The 16,719-nt window shown below is 32.3% G+C and overlaps 1 protein-coding gene across 1 annotated transcript in view; it reads right to left on the minus strand.

The window, feature by feature from the left end:
* Positions 1-16,482, minus strand: part of LOC115885033 (growth/differentiation factor 8-like) — an 82,569-nt gene extending 66,087 nt beyond the window's left edge. Inside the window, exon 1 of the mRNA XM_030903775.1 lies at positions 15,666-16,482. Coding sequence (XP_030759635.1) covers positions 15,666-16,155 — 490 coding nt within the window. The 5' untranslated portion in view covers positions 16,156-16,482. The remainder of the gene's footprint in view (positions 1-15,665) is intronic.
* Between the last annotated feature and the right edge of the window lie 237 nt (positions 16,483-16,719).

Here is a 16,719-nt window from a genome sequence, read left to right on the forward strand (position 1 = left end):
ATCGTTTAAATGTGACAGTTCATTTGATTGCTTTTAAAACTTCAAAATTATTATTACCTTCTATTCTAAGCTTGACAAATTAATAAATATCTACTAAATAAAACTTCATTAACGGAGCTAATTCGAATGTATATTAAAACGATATACATATCACATTCATAGAGATATAAAATATTTATTATATAGTGAAAATTATTATATCCAACTACAAGATCTAAATTTTATGTCGGTACTATTGAAAAATTCTATATTCAAGTTCAATAAACTTTTAAATTTGGACTTCAAATACGAAGTTTTAGGAAAAACTTAATTTTTTCTATAAGTACTTTAGAAGATCTAAAAACGAATTGTGAAAGATTTTTTTTTAAATTCACCCCCGAGAAGGGGTGAAATAAATAAATAAAATTATTTTTTTGAAATTTCGGAGAAACGGTAAGGACTAGAAAAAAAAGTTCAAATAAGAGTTGTAGAGCCTTCAATTTTATATAAAAATGGTATCTATACTATTTTTGCTCAAATCAAAATTATACAAGATAGGGTGGTTAAAAGCTAGGAGACAACTTTTATGGAAACATTTTTTTCAAAGTCCTTACCGTTTCTCTGAAATTTGAAAAAGAAACACTTTATATTTTTACACCCCTTCTCAGGGTGAATTTAAAAAAATGTTAATTGGAATTTATATTTTTCCAAACAAATTGAATAAAAATGTTAAATATATGGATTTTTCAGTTACTTGCCATTTTTTTTAAATTTTACTATCATCCCTTAGTTTCTAGCCACCTTATCTTGGTTAATTTTGATCTGAGCAAAAAAAGTATAGAGACCTATATAAAATTGAACGCTCTAGAACTCTCATTTGAACTTTTTTTTCTAATCCTTATACCGTTTCTCTGAAATTTCAAAAAAATAATTTTATTTATTTATTTCACACCTTCTCGGGGGTGAATAAAAAAAAATTCACTCTCCGTTTTTACATCTTTAAAAGTAACTTATATCAAAAATTCAAGTTTTTCCCAAAACTTCGTATTTAAAGGCTTATTTTCTTGGACTATAATATATCTACTTAAAACGTAAATAAGAATGGAAAACTGAAAAAAATTGTTTTTTTTTAATAGTTAATATCAAATGACCGAACGAAAATAAATTATATTAACAGCAGTCAAAATTATTATTATTATTATTGCATAGTAATTCTTTAAAACTGTATGAAAAATTACTCTAAATAAACTTTGTTTTTATTTTAAACGATGTGCATTTTTATTTAATATATTATATGTAAATTCAAAAATACCTATATTTTAATATACAAATGTAATTCACATTTTTCAGGTTTCTTGTCTGAAATTATGTTTTTAAAATGTATAATTAATATGTTTGATGTTTTAAATTTTAAGTCTCTAGCTTGTCGCATATCCAACGGTAAAAGCATAGAAAAAAAGCTCTGATCTATTTTAATAATTTGAGTGATCGTTAAAAATACATACTAAGAAATGGGGGAAATTTTATCTGGAATTATTACAATATAAATTAACATTGGCATCGCCGCACAAAATTCTCTTGAATTTATCGCCCTCTGTTATGTAGTAGCCAAACTACCGCACCAAAATATCTGATTTGGAGACAGGCTTTTCAAGTCTGTCTCCTTTTCCTTCCTACAATTTTATACGTTTAAGGAGGCTTCTGTTGCGTAGCTAGATATTCTGTGCTACAGGTGTTCGACATATCGACCGTCTTCTGTTATGGACAGACGGGGCAGTTTTTGAACATTTCTCGCGGAATTCATTAACTCAGTGGGGGTGAAAGATACCCTCTCATAACTGCTAAGTATTTCTATTTCTGGTCTAAATTATACCGAAGAATAAGAACATTTATCTTCCGCAAATATATTCATTTGATTAGATTCATGGGCACTAAGTCAGGCGGCCTCGACGGCCAACGGCTGGGATCTTGGTTAGCTATTCAATTATTAGTCCATGTATTCAAAATTCAGTAGCATTTTTAAAAAATATATGTTTTTGTTGTTTAACAGATAAATATTATTTAAGTACCTTTATGTATTTAGGTTTGTTTATCATCTACCATCTGACTAATTTTATATTGCAAAAGAAGTTTACATTTATTGTTATCCCCTTTGTTGACTAATAAAAACATCAATTAATAGTTTATTACTGCAACATGATAATAAATTTTGATTATGCATAGGTACTCGTTTATATATAAAATATGACTGTCCCAAAATATGAAGATAATTGATGAATTACATTATGCCACAGGTGTCATCAAACAAACGTTGTTATTAATTGGGTAATTAGTAAAGTTAGTGACGTAAACGCTGCATTTTAAAAACATAAATCAAATACTCTATAAGTGTAGTAAAAATAAACTAGACCTAGATTAAGACAATTAAAAAACAAGTTGATGAGAATACGGTCAATAATATAGGTCATAAAACTAGACTTTGTTCTAGAATGTATAATGAAATAGTTCAAAAATCAGGTCAAAAATGATAAAGTAAATTTAAAAATATATAACTATCAATCGACAAAGAAAATGTTATACATTTGAACAAGAATCACCCCTAGAAATCCCGGTACCGAAAGTACCGGGAATTGTCGGTTCTTTTGAGACGTCAAAGAACCGGAACTCGAAATTATGAATTCCCGGTTCTTTCGGTACTTTCGGGATTCGGTAATAATTATTAAAAACATATTTTTTGTTACGTGCGAAAGACTTTTGATACTTTCTAGCGATCGAATTCAAACTCTTCTAAATAAGTAGTGATGTTATCTCTTACTGTTCCTACTTCTGAAGTTATTTTGAAGTTTCTATAATGTTTATTAGGAATTATTGAAGTTTAAATATGTTATTTTATTATTTAGTATAATATTTGTTATATTTTTTTGTGTTGTGTTTTTATAGGCATTTGCATCTTTAATTGAAAATGTTAGGTTTTTTTTCTAATTAAGTTACGAGTTTATTTAAGTAGGTTTCGAGGTTGGTTAATGTTGTTTGATGTAATTTTTAAGCTACCTATGTGTTTTCTTTTTTTTTTCGCTTGTTCATTATTTGTATTCATGTTAACTTTTTCATTATTTAATAATTTGATATTATTTTCATTTGAAACTCAATTTTTTATCGGTTTTACTTTTGAGAACCATCCCTTGCTTGCTAATTGAGGAACTCCACAATCGTTGAACAAAAATATTTTAGTACGGTTCTGGAAACTCTAGCGAAACATTAGGAATTCTTATGTTTACATTACATTCTTATGTTACATTAGGAATTCTTATTCATGGAAACTAAACGAAGCATTATAGGACATACCTTTATATGAACGTTTTTACTTATTTTATTAAGTTTTCCGAATACAATTCGGACCATCCTGTATACAAACATTGCAAATTAAATAAAAGCTTGCAAATAAAAGGTAAATGGAAATGTAGAATTAAGCTTTTCCTTTTACTATTTATCCTGAGATGAATTTTCGCTAAATTGTAACACAGTGAGAACATACATCTAGAACTGACCAAATTGTAGTGTCAATTTTTAAACAATGAGAAAAATTCTGATCGTCGGCAGCGTATTGAAAATGAGAGCCGTTTATTTCGGAGCCCGCACACACTTTTTGATTACTAATTGTAGGACGTCAGCGCTCGCGGTACAGCCAGGTAGCCATAGGCGTAGAGGTAAAAACTATTCAAAAAAAAATTAAAACAAAAATAAATATTTGTAGAAAAATAAAATGTAACTAATAAATAGTAACTCTAGGAATTCTAAAAAATACAAACGGAAACCAGCTTGCCAGTGGCTTTTTAGGGTTCTGTACCCAAAGGGTAAAAACGGGAACCCTATTACTAAGACTTCGCTGTCCGTCCGTCCGTCCGTCCGTCTGTCACAAAGGTCTATCTTATGAACCGTTATAGCTAGACAGTTGAAATTTTTACAGATAATGTATCTATCTTGGCGCTATAAGAACAAATACTAAAAACAGAATTAAATAAATGTTTATAAATAAAAAAGTACTTTCACTAAACATTATCTTTTAAGTTAGAATTTTACATAGAATCTTTCCTCGGTGAAAGAAAAGAAAAGTCCTCTGTGGCCGCGTGGTTTAAAGCGTTAGGACTTTACGCTGCTATGATGGAGCCGTAGTACTATTGGAGCCGTAGTAAGGCAGGTTCTCTATTAAAAAGTTTATAATAATATATTGTCTAATGTTGTATAGATAATGAATGGTACGGAACACTCCGTGCGCGAGTCCGACTCGCACTTGACCAATTTTTTACCTTATTATTTATGAATATAAGTATAGAGCAGTGATTCCCAAAGTGGTCCAGGTGGACCCCCAGGGGTCCACGGGAGACTTGCTGGGGGTCTACGTAGGCGTGAACAAAAAATGGGGGTCCATAAGATGTTAATGGGGGTCCACGAAAATTTATCTGCTTTTGATAGTAAAGAGCAAAAATGTAAGCATAGTTTTTATAAGGGCCTACCTACATTGTTTTAAGTACCTATCTAAGCAGATAATATTTTAATAAGGCAAGCGACTGTTACTTGTCCAAACTTGCGTATTCGATATTACGTACAATTTCGTGTACAGACTTGCAAAGCGCTATCCGCCCGACAATGCTTAATGCTTGTTCAGACATGAACTTGATCACCACTATAAATACTTGATGCCAAAGGCAAACGCATTCATTTGTTTCCGGAATTTCGAAAAAAGGCGGAATTTGGAAAAAAGTTGTGAGAAAATTTATATCTGTGTTTGCTAGTGCCGGAGAAAAGTAAGTAACCTACCTTTTTGTTATAGTACTTAAGTATTTTGTTTACGTGTACTAGTCGGTTGATCACAACGGCCTGTATAGATAGGTAACTTAGTAACTTACAGATATTTTAATTGTCCCTCTTTCGATTTGAAGACAAACACAGCACGTTTTATTCAATTGTTTTTCACGAGAAACACTGCCTCTCTAAAAAGGCCGAATAAGCAATATTGCAGAGCAATTAATTTTGTAATTTTTCTTGCAAATAACTACTAATTTTATAAAACAGTAATTTCATAATCATTTTAAATTGGTTTTGAAGTAACTATTTTATCAAAACTATTCCTTTTCGGAAAGAGCGAGCGGTGCGCGGGCGACGGGAAAAGGGCGGGGCTTGGACTTCGATGCCAGTTTGTCACGTTTTAACAATGAAGCCGCAGACAAAAAAATACGCAAATACACGGAGCGCGTGAACTCATTGATTTAATAAAATGTTAGTTATCGTTTTTATGGACAATTTTGGGATTTCGACTTTTATTTTTTCCTACACAAATATGATCAGTATTCGATACTGAGTACACCAATTTTTATTTATACTATTAAAAATTAGTGGTAAATTATGTACTTTAAAATTGATACCGTTTTGTGAAAACGTCTGTATTTGTCTCAGCGGTTTATTAGTTGGTCCCTTTACAAGCCGTAATTCTATTTCCGCGTGCTGACAAAGGCTGCGGTGTGATACCTATATTCAGAAAAAAACTTGGTTACTAAAACATTTTTTTTTACAGGTAAGGTAACTGACACGAAACATGGCTACAGCAAAGAAAAAATGTCGACAATATAGTATCGATTATTTGAAATATGGTTTTGTTCCATCAGAGGCAGACAAACAATTGCCCATGTGCCTATTATGCAACAAAGTTTTGAGCAATGACTCTATGAAACCATCAAAGCTCGAAGATCATCTAAAAAGGTGTCATACTGATAAAATAGGTAAAGATTTAAAATATTTTCAAACATTGAAAGAAAAATATGGAAAGAGACCCACCATGCACAGTATGTTCGCTTCAACATCTCAAAGTAACGATGATGGCTTGCGGGCATCTTACAATATCTCATTACTTATAGCAAAATCTGGAAAACCGCACACTATCGGAGAACAATTAATTTTACCCGCTGTTGAAGAGGTTTTAAAAACTGTTTTGCACAAATCTCCATTTGACGTACTAAAAAGAATTCCATTAAGTAACAATACTGTACAAAGACGCATTGATGAAATGAGCTCTGATATCGAAAGCTTTTTGTGCAATCATCTGCAAAAAACTCATTTTTCTATACAACTGGACGAGTCAACGTTACCCAGTAATGAAGCATTACTATTGGCATATGTCCGATTTATTGTTGAGGAAGAAATTCACGAAGAATTGCTATTTGCCAGAACTTTGGAGACTGACACTAAAGGCGAATCAATATTTAATGTCCTGAGTAATTTTTTTACGGAAAAATCGATCCCATTTACAAACATTATTTCAGTGGCAACAGACGGAGCTCCTGCAATGGTCGGGCGATATCGTGGGTTTATAAGTCATCTCAAAAGAATTATACCAGGACTTACAGCTATTCATTGCGTAATCCACCGACAACATCTTGTGGCAAAACATTTAAGTGACAGGTTGAACCAATCTCTTCATTTTGTAATAAAAGCTGTCAACAAAATCAGAAGCAATGCATTGAATACGCGTTTATTTGCTCAATTGTGCGACGAAAATGATGAAGACTTCCAACGACTGCTCTTACATACTGAAGTACGCTGGTTGTCGAAAGGTGCATGCTTAACGAGATTTTACTCTGTTTTCGATTCCATATTAGAGTTCTTAGAAAGTAGAGATCCAGATTTAAAAGAAAACTTGATCAAATTCAAAGCAGACATTGCGTATTTGACAGATTTGTTTAAAAAATTTAATGATATTAACTTGCAGTTACAAGGGGACAGCCTGAATTTAATAAAAACAAAGGGGATAATTTCGGCTTTTCTTGGGAAATTGAAATTTATGAAGCAAAACATTAGTCGGCGCGAATTCTCTCAATTTCCAAACTTGTCGCAGGTAGAATGTATTGATGAGGATATCCATACCTACAGTCAACATTTAAGTGCTCTGCATGATGACTTCAAAACCAGGTTTGAAGATATACTGACGATGGATATACCACCATGGATCATAAATCCATTTGATGAAACGGAAGTGGCCAATGTTGTATTACAAGAGGAGCTGCTCGAGCTAAGCACTAATGAGGAGCTGAAGGTGAAATTTAGAAAAGGCTACCCAACATTTTGGCTGCAAGCAGAAATACCCGAAAAATATCCTGGACTGTGGGAAATCGCAAGGAAATTTTTAATAGCTTTTCCCTCGTCATACCTTGTCGAAAGGAGTTTTAGTGCCGTTACAAACCTCTTAACAAAAAAGGAGCAAATTAAACATCACAGAGCGGGGGGATTTGCGGTTATTGCTCACAAAAAATAAAGCCAAACATTGATCGTTTGCTGACACTCCATCAGATACATCCTTCCCATTAATTAAAATTATGACCTGAACCTATATTACCTTAATATTTTTTCTTGTAATTCTATTCTTTTAATAAATAAAGTGATATAAAATGTACCATTTTTCGTTTTTATTTTACATATCGGAATATAGGGACAGAACTCAGAAGTGACACAATTTTTATTTTTTGGCGACTTTAAGAACGTGGTAGAAATGTAGCAGCAGGGGGTCCACCGAAACCAGTAAAATTTTGAAAGTGGTCCACGAGAAAAATAAGTTTGGGAACTACTGGTATAGAGTATAGTATATTTTTAGAAAGTTAAATAAAGATTATTATTTTATTATTAATTAAATAAAACAAATAAAATAAAAAATTAATATACAGTACATTTAAAAAAAATGAGTCATACTTCGAAAATGACAACTCTTAGCAAAAAACTAGTTACGCCACTGGATTCTAAGTAAAAAACTTTACGAAACTCAGTTTTCGCCTTTTCGATAGGTTATAGGATCACCGAGATACGAGGGGAGTCGAAAACAGTACAGTGATATTAAAGTCGCATCTTTCTACCTCTACTCGTAAACGAGAAACCCCATAAAACACACGAAAATGAGATGTCCTGTACATATAGATTTTTACTAGAAAAATATTATCCCCCAATTTTGCGACTGTGACTTATGTTCAATTAAATATACAAGTAGGCAAAAGGAATATGAGAAAAAAATAAGCAAAGAACTGGATTCAGTCTAGATCTAACATTGGACATTCCTGAGAAACTGCCAACTAAATTGAAAAGTGAAGATATACAGAAGTTAAAAAATTCTATAAATGTTTGCATATAATTTCGAGTATTTCAGAAAAAAAACAAATTTACTTTGTACGGTTCATGACAGAATAACAAAATGGGCGCGAACACAAATACCCAGCAAACTCAGACCACCTGGTTAACCTTACTCGGTTATTTTGGAGTTATTTTGAAAAACGGTAAAGAGAAAATATGTTTCTTTTATGGAGATCTACCAGCCCTGAAAATATTTGCACTTATTTAAGACTCACCCTATATACAGGGTGGTCCGAACTGTATTCCGGAAACACCGGCAGCAAATTCTACTGATAAAAAATGGCCCATACTAAAATATGTTAATATCTCGAAAACTGCGACTTTAACTGATTTTGATGTTATTACAAATTTTGTTGCAAATATTATTCCTAATCTTAATTTGAAAACCGCGTTTCGCTAGCTACTGTAATTTTGGACTTAGGATTTTTTAAAATGTTTAACCTCCTCCCATACCCCCTTCCAACCCCCTACCCCCACCAAAAACTAATGGCCAGATTCTCGGGTGCCACAGTATTTTTGTGCCAAATTTGGTTAAAATCGGTTCAGCGGTTTTTGAGTTATCGTGTTACAGACGGTCTTCGAAAAAATGATGATAAAACACTTTCTGTTGAACTTTAGGCACAACAAAAACATTTCAAATTTATGATTTCAGTTTAAAAACTATTTAGTCAACATGTTTAATTTATGTCAATGATGACAGATATTGATAATTTGGTTTCCAAATATCTCGAGAATCATATACTCGTAGCGTTTTACCCAAAAAATCTTTTTTACGTAAAAAACTTTGTAAATGTATATTTTTTACTCATTAGTTTTATACAGGTACGGATGAAAAGTTATTACTCTTCAAACCAGTTAAAAAATATGTATATGTCAAAAAACTCCCAGACACCAATTTTCATCCAAATATTGACGTTATTTCAGAAATTATTTGAAAAAAAAAATCAAAATAAAAATGAAATTTCTACACCCCGTATCTCCAAAACTAAATATTTTAGAACATACATTTTATCTGCTAAATATGCTGCCGAAGTTTCCGAAATACAGTTCAGACCACCCTGTATACAATAAATTTATACGTAGATATAATATAAATAACTGTCAGCTTCATCTAACTAAATGAACATAAATCCCTTAAACGGACTGTAAATAAAATAAAAAAGTGTAATTGTTAAACTATAAATTATGCGTAAAAAAATATCGTTCCGTCTATGGGTAAATCCGAAAATAAAGCGTTACAATCAGACGCTGTGCTAGACACCATCATTAATGAATTGAATTGGCCTAGACTTTCAAGCTGGCTTACTAACACACGCTACTACGGCTCCCATGTTTCTATTGTTAAGCAAATTTCCTTTTATGTAATCAATCTCTGCTAAACGACGGGCTTTTCTTTGCACTTTTTTCCATTATTTTAGTATTTACCTTCTTTAGAATTCTACCTGTTACTCGAAAATTACCTTTGTGACACTTTGGAGTTTACGTTGACTAATGACCTTGACAGTTTCTCACGGTTTCAATGAATTGCAATGTTATTAAGGATTCCTATGAAGGACTCTAAATATGTATTTTAATATTTAGCACATAGTTGCTTGTGGTTGAACGGGCAACAATCACAGAGGCGGCTCCACGGGGGAGGCTTGGTAAAGACACCCCATAGAGCTGTCTATGATGTTGGTTCTACTGCGAACCGTTTTTGAAAATCGATAAAATTATGATTTTTGGTCAAAAAATTCCAATTTTTTGGGAGAATCAAAGGAGGAAGAAAGAGGTCAAGCCAAATGTCACTAAAATTTACGTAGGAGAGAGGAGATTTCATCAAATATCTTTTATCTAGAGGTACTAATTATCTTCTAGTTTGATCAAATTGAAATTAAAAATATATAAACTAGCACAAAGAGAGCATATATCTTCTTAATACCATTTTTCACAAAGTTAACTAATAACGGGGTGGGGGGTGGTGGTCGATTTTTCAACCAGAGGCTGTTAAAGCAAATAAATAATATGTAATGATCTAATGTATATGTTACTGTAAATTGTCCGAAATGCGCTAAAACCTAGGATAACCGCGCTAAACCTAGGATTTACCAAAAACATGTGGTAAAAGCCCGAAAACTATTTATTTTGCTTCCATTTCGGACTTTTACCGGACCCAAACAGTAAGTCTTAGGATTTACCACACCGCATTGGTAAAAGTACGAATAAGCAAGTGGTAGTAAAAACCATCCAACCCCACCAAATAACCACCTAACCAATGCATTAACACCCCCCAAATAACCAGGCTAACCTATGCATTAACACCCTCCAAATAATCAGGCTAACCAATGCATTAACACCCTCCAAATAACCAGGCTAACCAATGCATTAACACCCTCCAAATAACCAGGCTAACCTAATTAGTTAATGCTTTTGGTAAATCCTAGGTTAAAATGCGCTTATCCTAGGTTTTACCGCATTTCGGAGATTTACAGTAACAAATGTAAGACGTTACAAAAATCGATATAGTGAAACGATAATCGTTCAAATTGCAATGCCTAAGTAAACAAAAACAGAGTTGTCTTTGTATATCGACATCCTTAATTTGTCGATATTGTTGCTATAAGAAAAATAATTCTACTTTTACCAATGCGGTGTGGTAAACCCTAAGATTTACTGTTACGGGTCCGGTAAAAATCTGAAATGGAAGCAAAATAAAGAAGTTTTCGGGCTTTTACCACTTGGTTTTGGTAAATCCTAGGTTTAGCGCACTTATCCTAGGTTTTACCGCATTTCGGACATTTACAGTGACATATATAATGGGTAACTGTATGTATGATCCAATGTAAAGTGATGATAAGGTTGCGAATTTTCGCTCGAGTTATCCCATCACTAAAGAATAGTTTATATATAAATGATATTCATATTCTCTCGATTAACAGAAATAAATTTTGATAATTTTCAATCCCTTGCGAACACCCAATGAAAATTTCAGCATTTAAATTTATTCAATCTACGAAATTTCATATAATTATATTACTTATTTAATTATAATGAATACACGGTTCCAAAATATATCGTACAATTAAACATAATAAAGCTTATAAAATTAACTAGATGATATTTATATTTTTTTATAATTCGGATGATGATTGTATCTCCAATTATAGATAATAAGATAAGGAAGATAATGCAACGGTATTATGTATTTATGTTATCCCCGAATTCCTGTTTTTTAATTTCATAATTATTTTTAGAACTAATAAATTATTTATTTAAGTGAAATACAAAAAGTATTATTGAATAAAAATATGTATGGTAGATATGTATATTATTTATCAACTAACATAGTACCACCAAACAATAAAGTGCAATGTTTTATTTGTAGTACGGATGACCGAATGATCTGTAATCGACAGTTGCTGTCATTTGTTCTTATAATTTTGTTATATTTTAATTCAAGTATTTTCCCTATTCTCTGTATCTCAGCAGCTGATTATTTTAATATAATAAAGTATATTAAAATTCCTAAATTCATTATAAACCTTCATTCAGAACCTCTCAATTAGTGAAATAAATTAGTGACTTCAATTACACTTTATACCGTATGATCGAATAAAAATGGCGTCAACGATGGCTATGAGATGAAGATCGCTATCATTTTATATGTAAAATTATATGGGAAATGTCATCAATCGTCATTTCCAAGCCAACTGGACGCCGTTTTTTTTCGATCATACGGTACTTTTTAGTTTACGATCATTCATAATGTCTAAAAAACAATTAAAATTAATAAAATATGCTAGCAACAGCTTGCGGTAGTCTGTTGTATCCATAGAGAAAGCATAATATTTAGCTTAGCAAACAATAAACTTTTGATTTCTAACCAAAATTTTTCTTGACGGGTGATAATCACAGGCCAAAATGACTTTTCTCGCAAATTTTGAATGTGAAGTGGAAAAATCAAAGGTTTGTTAACTTTTTCCAATAATTGAAAATTACTACCATTAATTATGGCGTTCTGAATGCTTACATTAAAATTAGGTGAACAAACTTCTACGGCTAATTGAAACTACTAATTTATTCCACTGATTTCGAGGTTTAGAATGAAGCTTTAGTGGTGTCAATTAGCGTAGAAGTTTGCTCCTTTAATTTCAGTGTAAGCGTTCAGAACATCAAAATTAGTGAATATAAGTAATCTTTTTACTCTTTTTCAATTAGTAGAACTTTTAACTTTTCCACTAATTATACTTCAAAATTTGCGAGGAATGTCATTTTGGCTTTTGATTATCATCCGTCAAGAGAAATTGTTGTTAGAAATCAAAAGTTGATTGTTTTATAAGTTAAATATTAAGCTCTCTCTATGGATACAAGACTACCGCAAGCTATTGCTAGGATATTCTATTAATTTTAATTGTATTTTTTAGACATTGTGAATGATCGTAAACTAAAAAGTATAAAGTATGATTGAAACCACTAATCTATTCCACTAATTGCGAGGTTCTGAATGAAACTTAAGAGATTGTGTCTATTAACGGAGCATAATATACTGAGTGCTGCATCTTCTTGGAAACATAGGAAATCCCATGCCAATTTTGAACTGTCCCAAAATTGACTATCCTGTTAAATTTGCAGTACAGTCGTAAATGGGTACGTTAAAGGTCTGCGTATGCTTAAAAATAAATAATAAAATTTGAACAAGCCGATTTTAACTAATTTAATAAAAACAACACCAATTTTTAAATTAAAACTGACCAGGTAGCAATTTAAGTTATCAATCTATGATTTTATCATTGTCAAAAAAAGAACAAAATCAACAGGGGAGCCAATATTTGGACAGTTCAAAATTTGCATGCCAATTTCCTCTTTCCATCGACGATGCACACCCAGTATGTCAGCCCCATTTTTCTTTGCAACTTTAATTAACCTTATTACTTATTTGTTTAACGCTTAACTGAAAGACTTCGTTTAATTTCCAACAGATCAGATCCAAACTGATGGTTTTTAAACCAATTAATATTGTCTGGATTTCAATCAACAGCCAGATGATTAAAGTTCGGTATTGCATATCCCTCACCTTGACAATTATTTTTAATTTGTTGTTAAGTTTAGTTAACACAAGCATTGTACACGCGTGTCTATATATAAATTAAAATTGTCATTGTTTATTGAAATTCCTTCTGTGATTCTCACTAAATATAGTTCAAATACCGATTACAAAGTGTGTAACAGCTAGATCATTGCTATAGTTCTGTAAGGTTTGGCTATGTGATGTCACAAACTTGTGACAAAAATTGAATTAAAGTTATCGTAATTCTCAACAGGAATTACAATGTATTTTGGCTAAAGAATATCTCGTGAATATTTTTTATCATTATTTTCATTCAGGGGCGCATATACGGGAGGGATAATGGGGGTAATTACCTCTCCCAGAAAGACATTTATAAATAAGATAAGATATGGTATAAAATAAAATTCTCACAACAAAGGTTAATAGTACCATACAAAATAGAAAATTCAAAGCAATCCAAGTATATCTGTTTTACAATAACCATACTTTGTTTGATCAAATTGACTTCAAAAAATATATAAAATAGCACAAAGGGAGCATAACTTCTTAATAACATTTTGCAAAAAATTAACAAATAAGGGAGTGAGAGGGTAGTGGTCGATTTTTCAACCAGAGCCTGTTAAAGCAAATAGATAATATGTATTGATCTAATGTATATGTCACTGTAAATATCCGAAATGCGGTAAAATCTAGGATAAGCGCGCTAAACCTAGGATTTACCAAAAACAAGTGGTAAAAGCTCGAAAACTTGACCAAGACATCTCTGTTTTTATTTACTTAGGCATTGAAATTTTAACGATTATCGTTTCACGATATCGATTTTTGTAACGATCAGTCTTATATTTGTTATTGTAAATGTCCGATTATGATAAGCGCGCTAAACCTAGGATTTACCAAAAACATTAACTAATTAGGTTAGCCTGGTTATTTGGAGGGTGTTAATGCATTGGTTAGCCTGGTTATTTGGAGGGTGTTAATGCATTGGTTAGCCTGGTTATTTGGGGGGTATTAATGCATTGATTAGGTGGTTATTTGGTGGAGTTGATTGGTTTTTACTACCACTTGCTTATTCGTACTTTTACCAATGCGGTGTGGTAAATCCTAAGATTTACTATTTGGGTCCAGTAAAAGTCCGAAATCGAAGCAAAATAAATAGTTTTCGGGCTTTTACCACATGCTTTTGGTAAATCCTAGGTTTAGCGCCTTTAACCTAGGTTTTACCGCATTTCGGACATTTACAGTAACATATATAATGTATAAACTGTATGTATCATCCAATGTGAGAAAAAAGAGTAAGTTCATTTTGATTATCTCTGTTAGCTCTCTACTCAAAAATATGCCCATATCAAGTAAATCAAATTTTGCTTTTCGAGAAACTCGCATCCTGTGAGAAATGATCGAAAATATGGAGGATAAGTTAACGATTTTAGAAAATATCATGCAAGCCGTAAATTTGTTGCACTAAATAAAAAGAAATAAACGTCACAGATACATTTGTTTCTATATTTTTAAATTTTTATCACACGAAATTTGCATAGAAAATGCTTAGACTACAAATATTACGCATATGACACACAGTGAACTGAGTGGCATCAATGCTCACTGGTCGAATATTCAACTGCTCACGTTAACTTTTCGTGTCAGTTCTGCCAACATATAGATATGGTTGATTAAATGTCCAAAGTGCCCATAGAAATAAGCATAGCAAACAAACTGGGCGGTAATACACTTCCACGCGACTGATTAGTTGGTTAAATTAAAGTGGTTTATTTAGGGACCATCAACATATAATGGGTTAAATTTTGTACTTTATTTAGATATTGCTGTTTTCATTATTTTTTTAACGATATGTGTACCATTAATATACAAGGGAACGATTTGAAAAGTAGAATTCGGAAATATTGCTCTTAGACAAAAAACATTATCAAGCAGATCTCAAATACATATCGGAGTATTGAAGGAAAAACATTAATGACATTTTTTTCTCTAAGAGATGGTTGAACAAACTAATTTTCAAAAATGTTGCTTATTTTTAAAAACTTATGTTTCAAAAATGAATCGTGTGATGCCAAGCAAAGTTGATTGGTCGTGTGGGGTGGAGTCATACAAAAATTAACTTATTTTGGTTTTCTCTGCAAACCTCCTAGTATTTTATATAATGAGAAATTCCAGATTAGTTACTTTTCAAACTATTACCCACTATATGCATTAATTTGTTTTTTTTTTTATTAAATTTGTATTTGCATTTTGATTAACACCAAGGAATAATATGTCATAAAATTACAGTTGTAATATTATCTGTATATTAAAAAAATAATTAAGGCTTAAAATAATAATAATAAATTAATCAGTATAATCTAAATTGTATATTATAGTGATTAATCCGAATAAAGGAGGCTATGGTGATAAGACAGTTCCAAAAATAGTCAAAAGAAATTGACGGCTAAAAATAGATCATTCGTATACTTACATCTTTCAGCAAACGTGAGAATTTTCTGGGTCTTCGCGTGAAAATCGTCATCTTCCTCCGTAACAGTGTACTTGAAGGGCTGATCCGATTGCATACCCTGTTCCTCCTCGATTTGAGCCAAATATTGGGGAGGAATTTGGGGAAGCACCTTCCCCGTTATGTTAGGGGCTTGACTAAACCCCATTCTTCGCAAAATCTCTTCTCTAAGAAGATTCAAGTTCTGCTTTTTCAATTCCTCTCTATGTTTACAACTGTTGCATCCCCCTGTCGGCGGCGAAGCTGGAAGCGATGGATAATCTTCCGAAAACGATGTGTCCATATTATATTTGCTCTTCTGTATGTTGTTTGAACTGTGTTTATCACTAGTCACTGTGCAAGGGAATAATATTATGAAGAATAGTAAGTGAACGAAGCGAGTCCTTTTTGTAAAAAAGTTAGAAAGTTTCAAGGACATGGTTTCGAGTTTTTTGGCAAACGTTTGGTTCAACATAGAATATATACGAGTCGTTTTTTTAAGAGTAATCGTGCAATTGTCTGAATATCATCACTGGGGTGGGATTAGTTTTCGTATCACAAGAATTTTCTTCAAGATCAAAATTTGAAAATACTTCGAGTTAAAAAATATCACAAAAACTGAATATGTCGGATGGTGTTTCTCGAAAAAATCACAATGATCACATATGTCGCGGTGCAGCAAAATCAGTCTTGATTCTCAGTGGTATGTGTGTCGGGTGGCTTACCGAAATAAAGTGATTTCGAAAGTCGCGCGCTTGTCTTCCTCCGATGTGTTTCTCCTATCGTATATCGAGACGACGGTATTTAGCGAGCCGTACTGAAAAATATGTGGTAAAGTGACCCTATATATGTGTGTAAAGCTCCGCACGCGATTGGTAGAGGTGTATCGCAGCGATTTAGGCGCAGGCTGGCGAGTTTTTTCAGCTTTTTTCGACGGTTCGCGGGGATTTTCGCACCGTGTAGGTGGCACTAGTACGAGGGTTGATTACAAATATGTATATCTTCAACAATTTAAAAAAAAATAAAGTTTTTTAATTCA

This window comes from Sitophilus oryzae, unplaced genomic scaffold (assembly GCF_002938485.1).
Source record: "Sitophilus oryzae breed Bouriz unplaced genomic scaffold, Soryzae_2.0 scaffold_359_pilon_pilon, whole genome shotgun sequence".
NCBI classification, from domain to species: Eukaryota; Metazoa; Arthropoda; class Insecta; order Coleoptera; family Curculionidae; genus Sitophilus; species Sitophilus oryzae.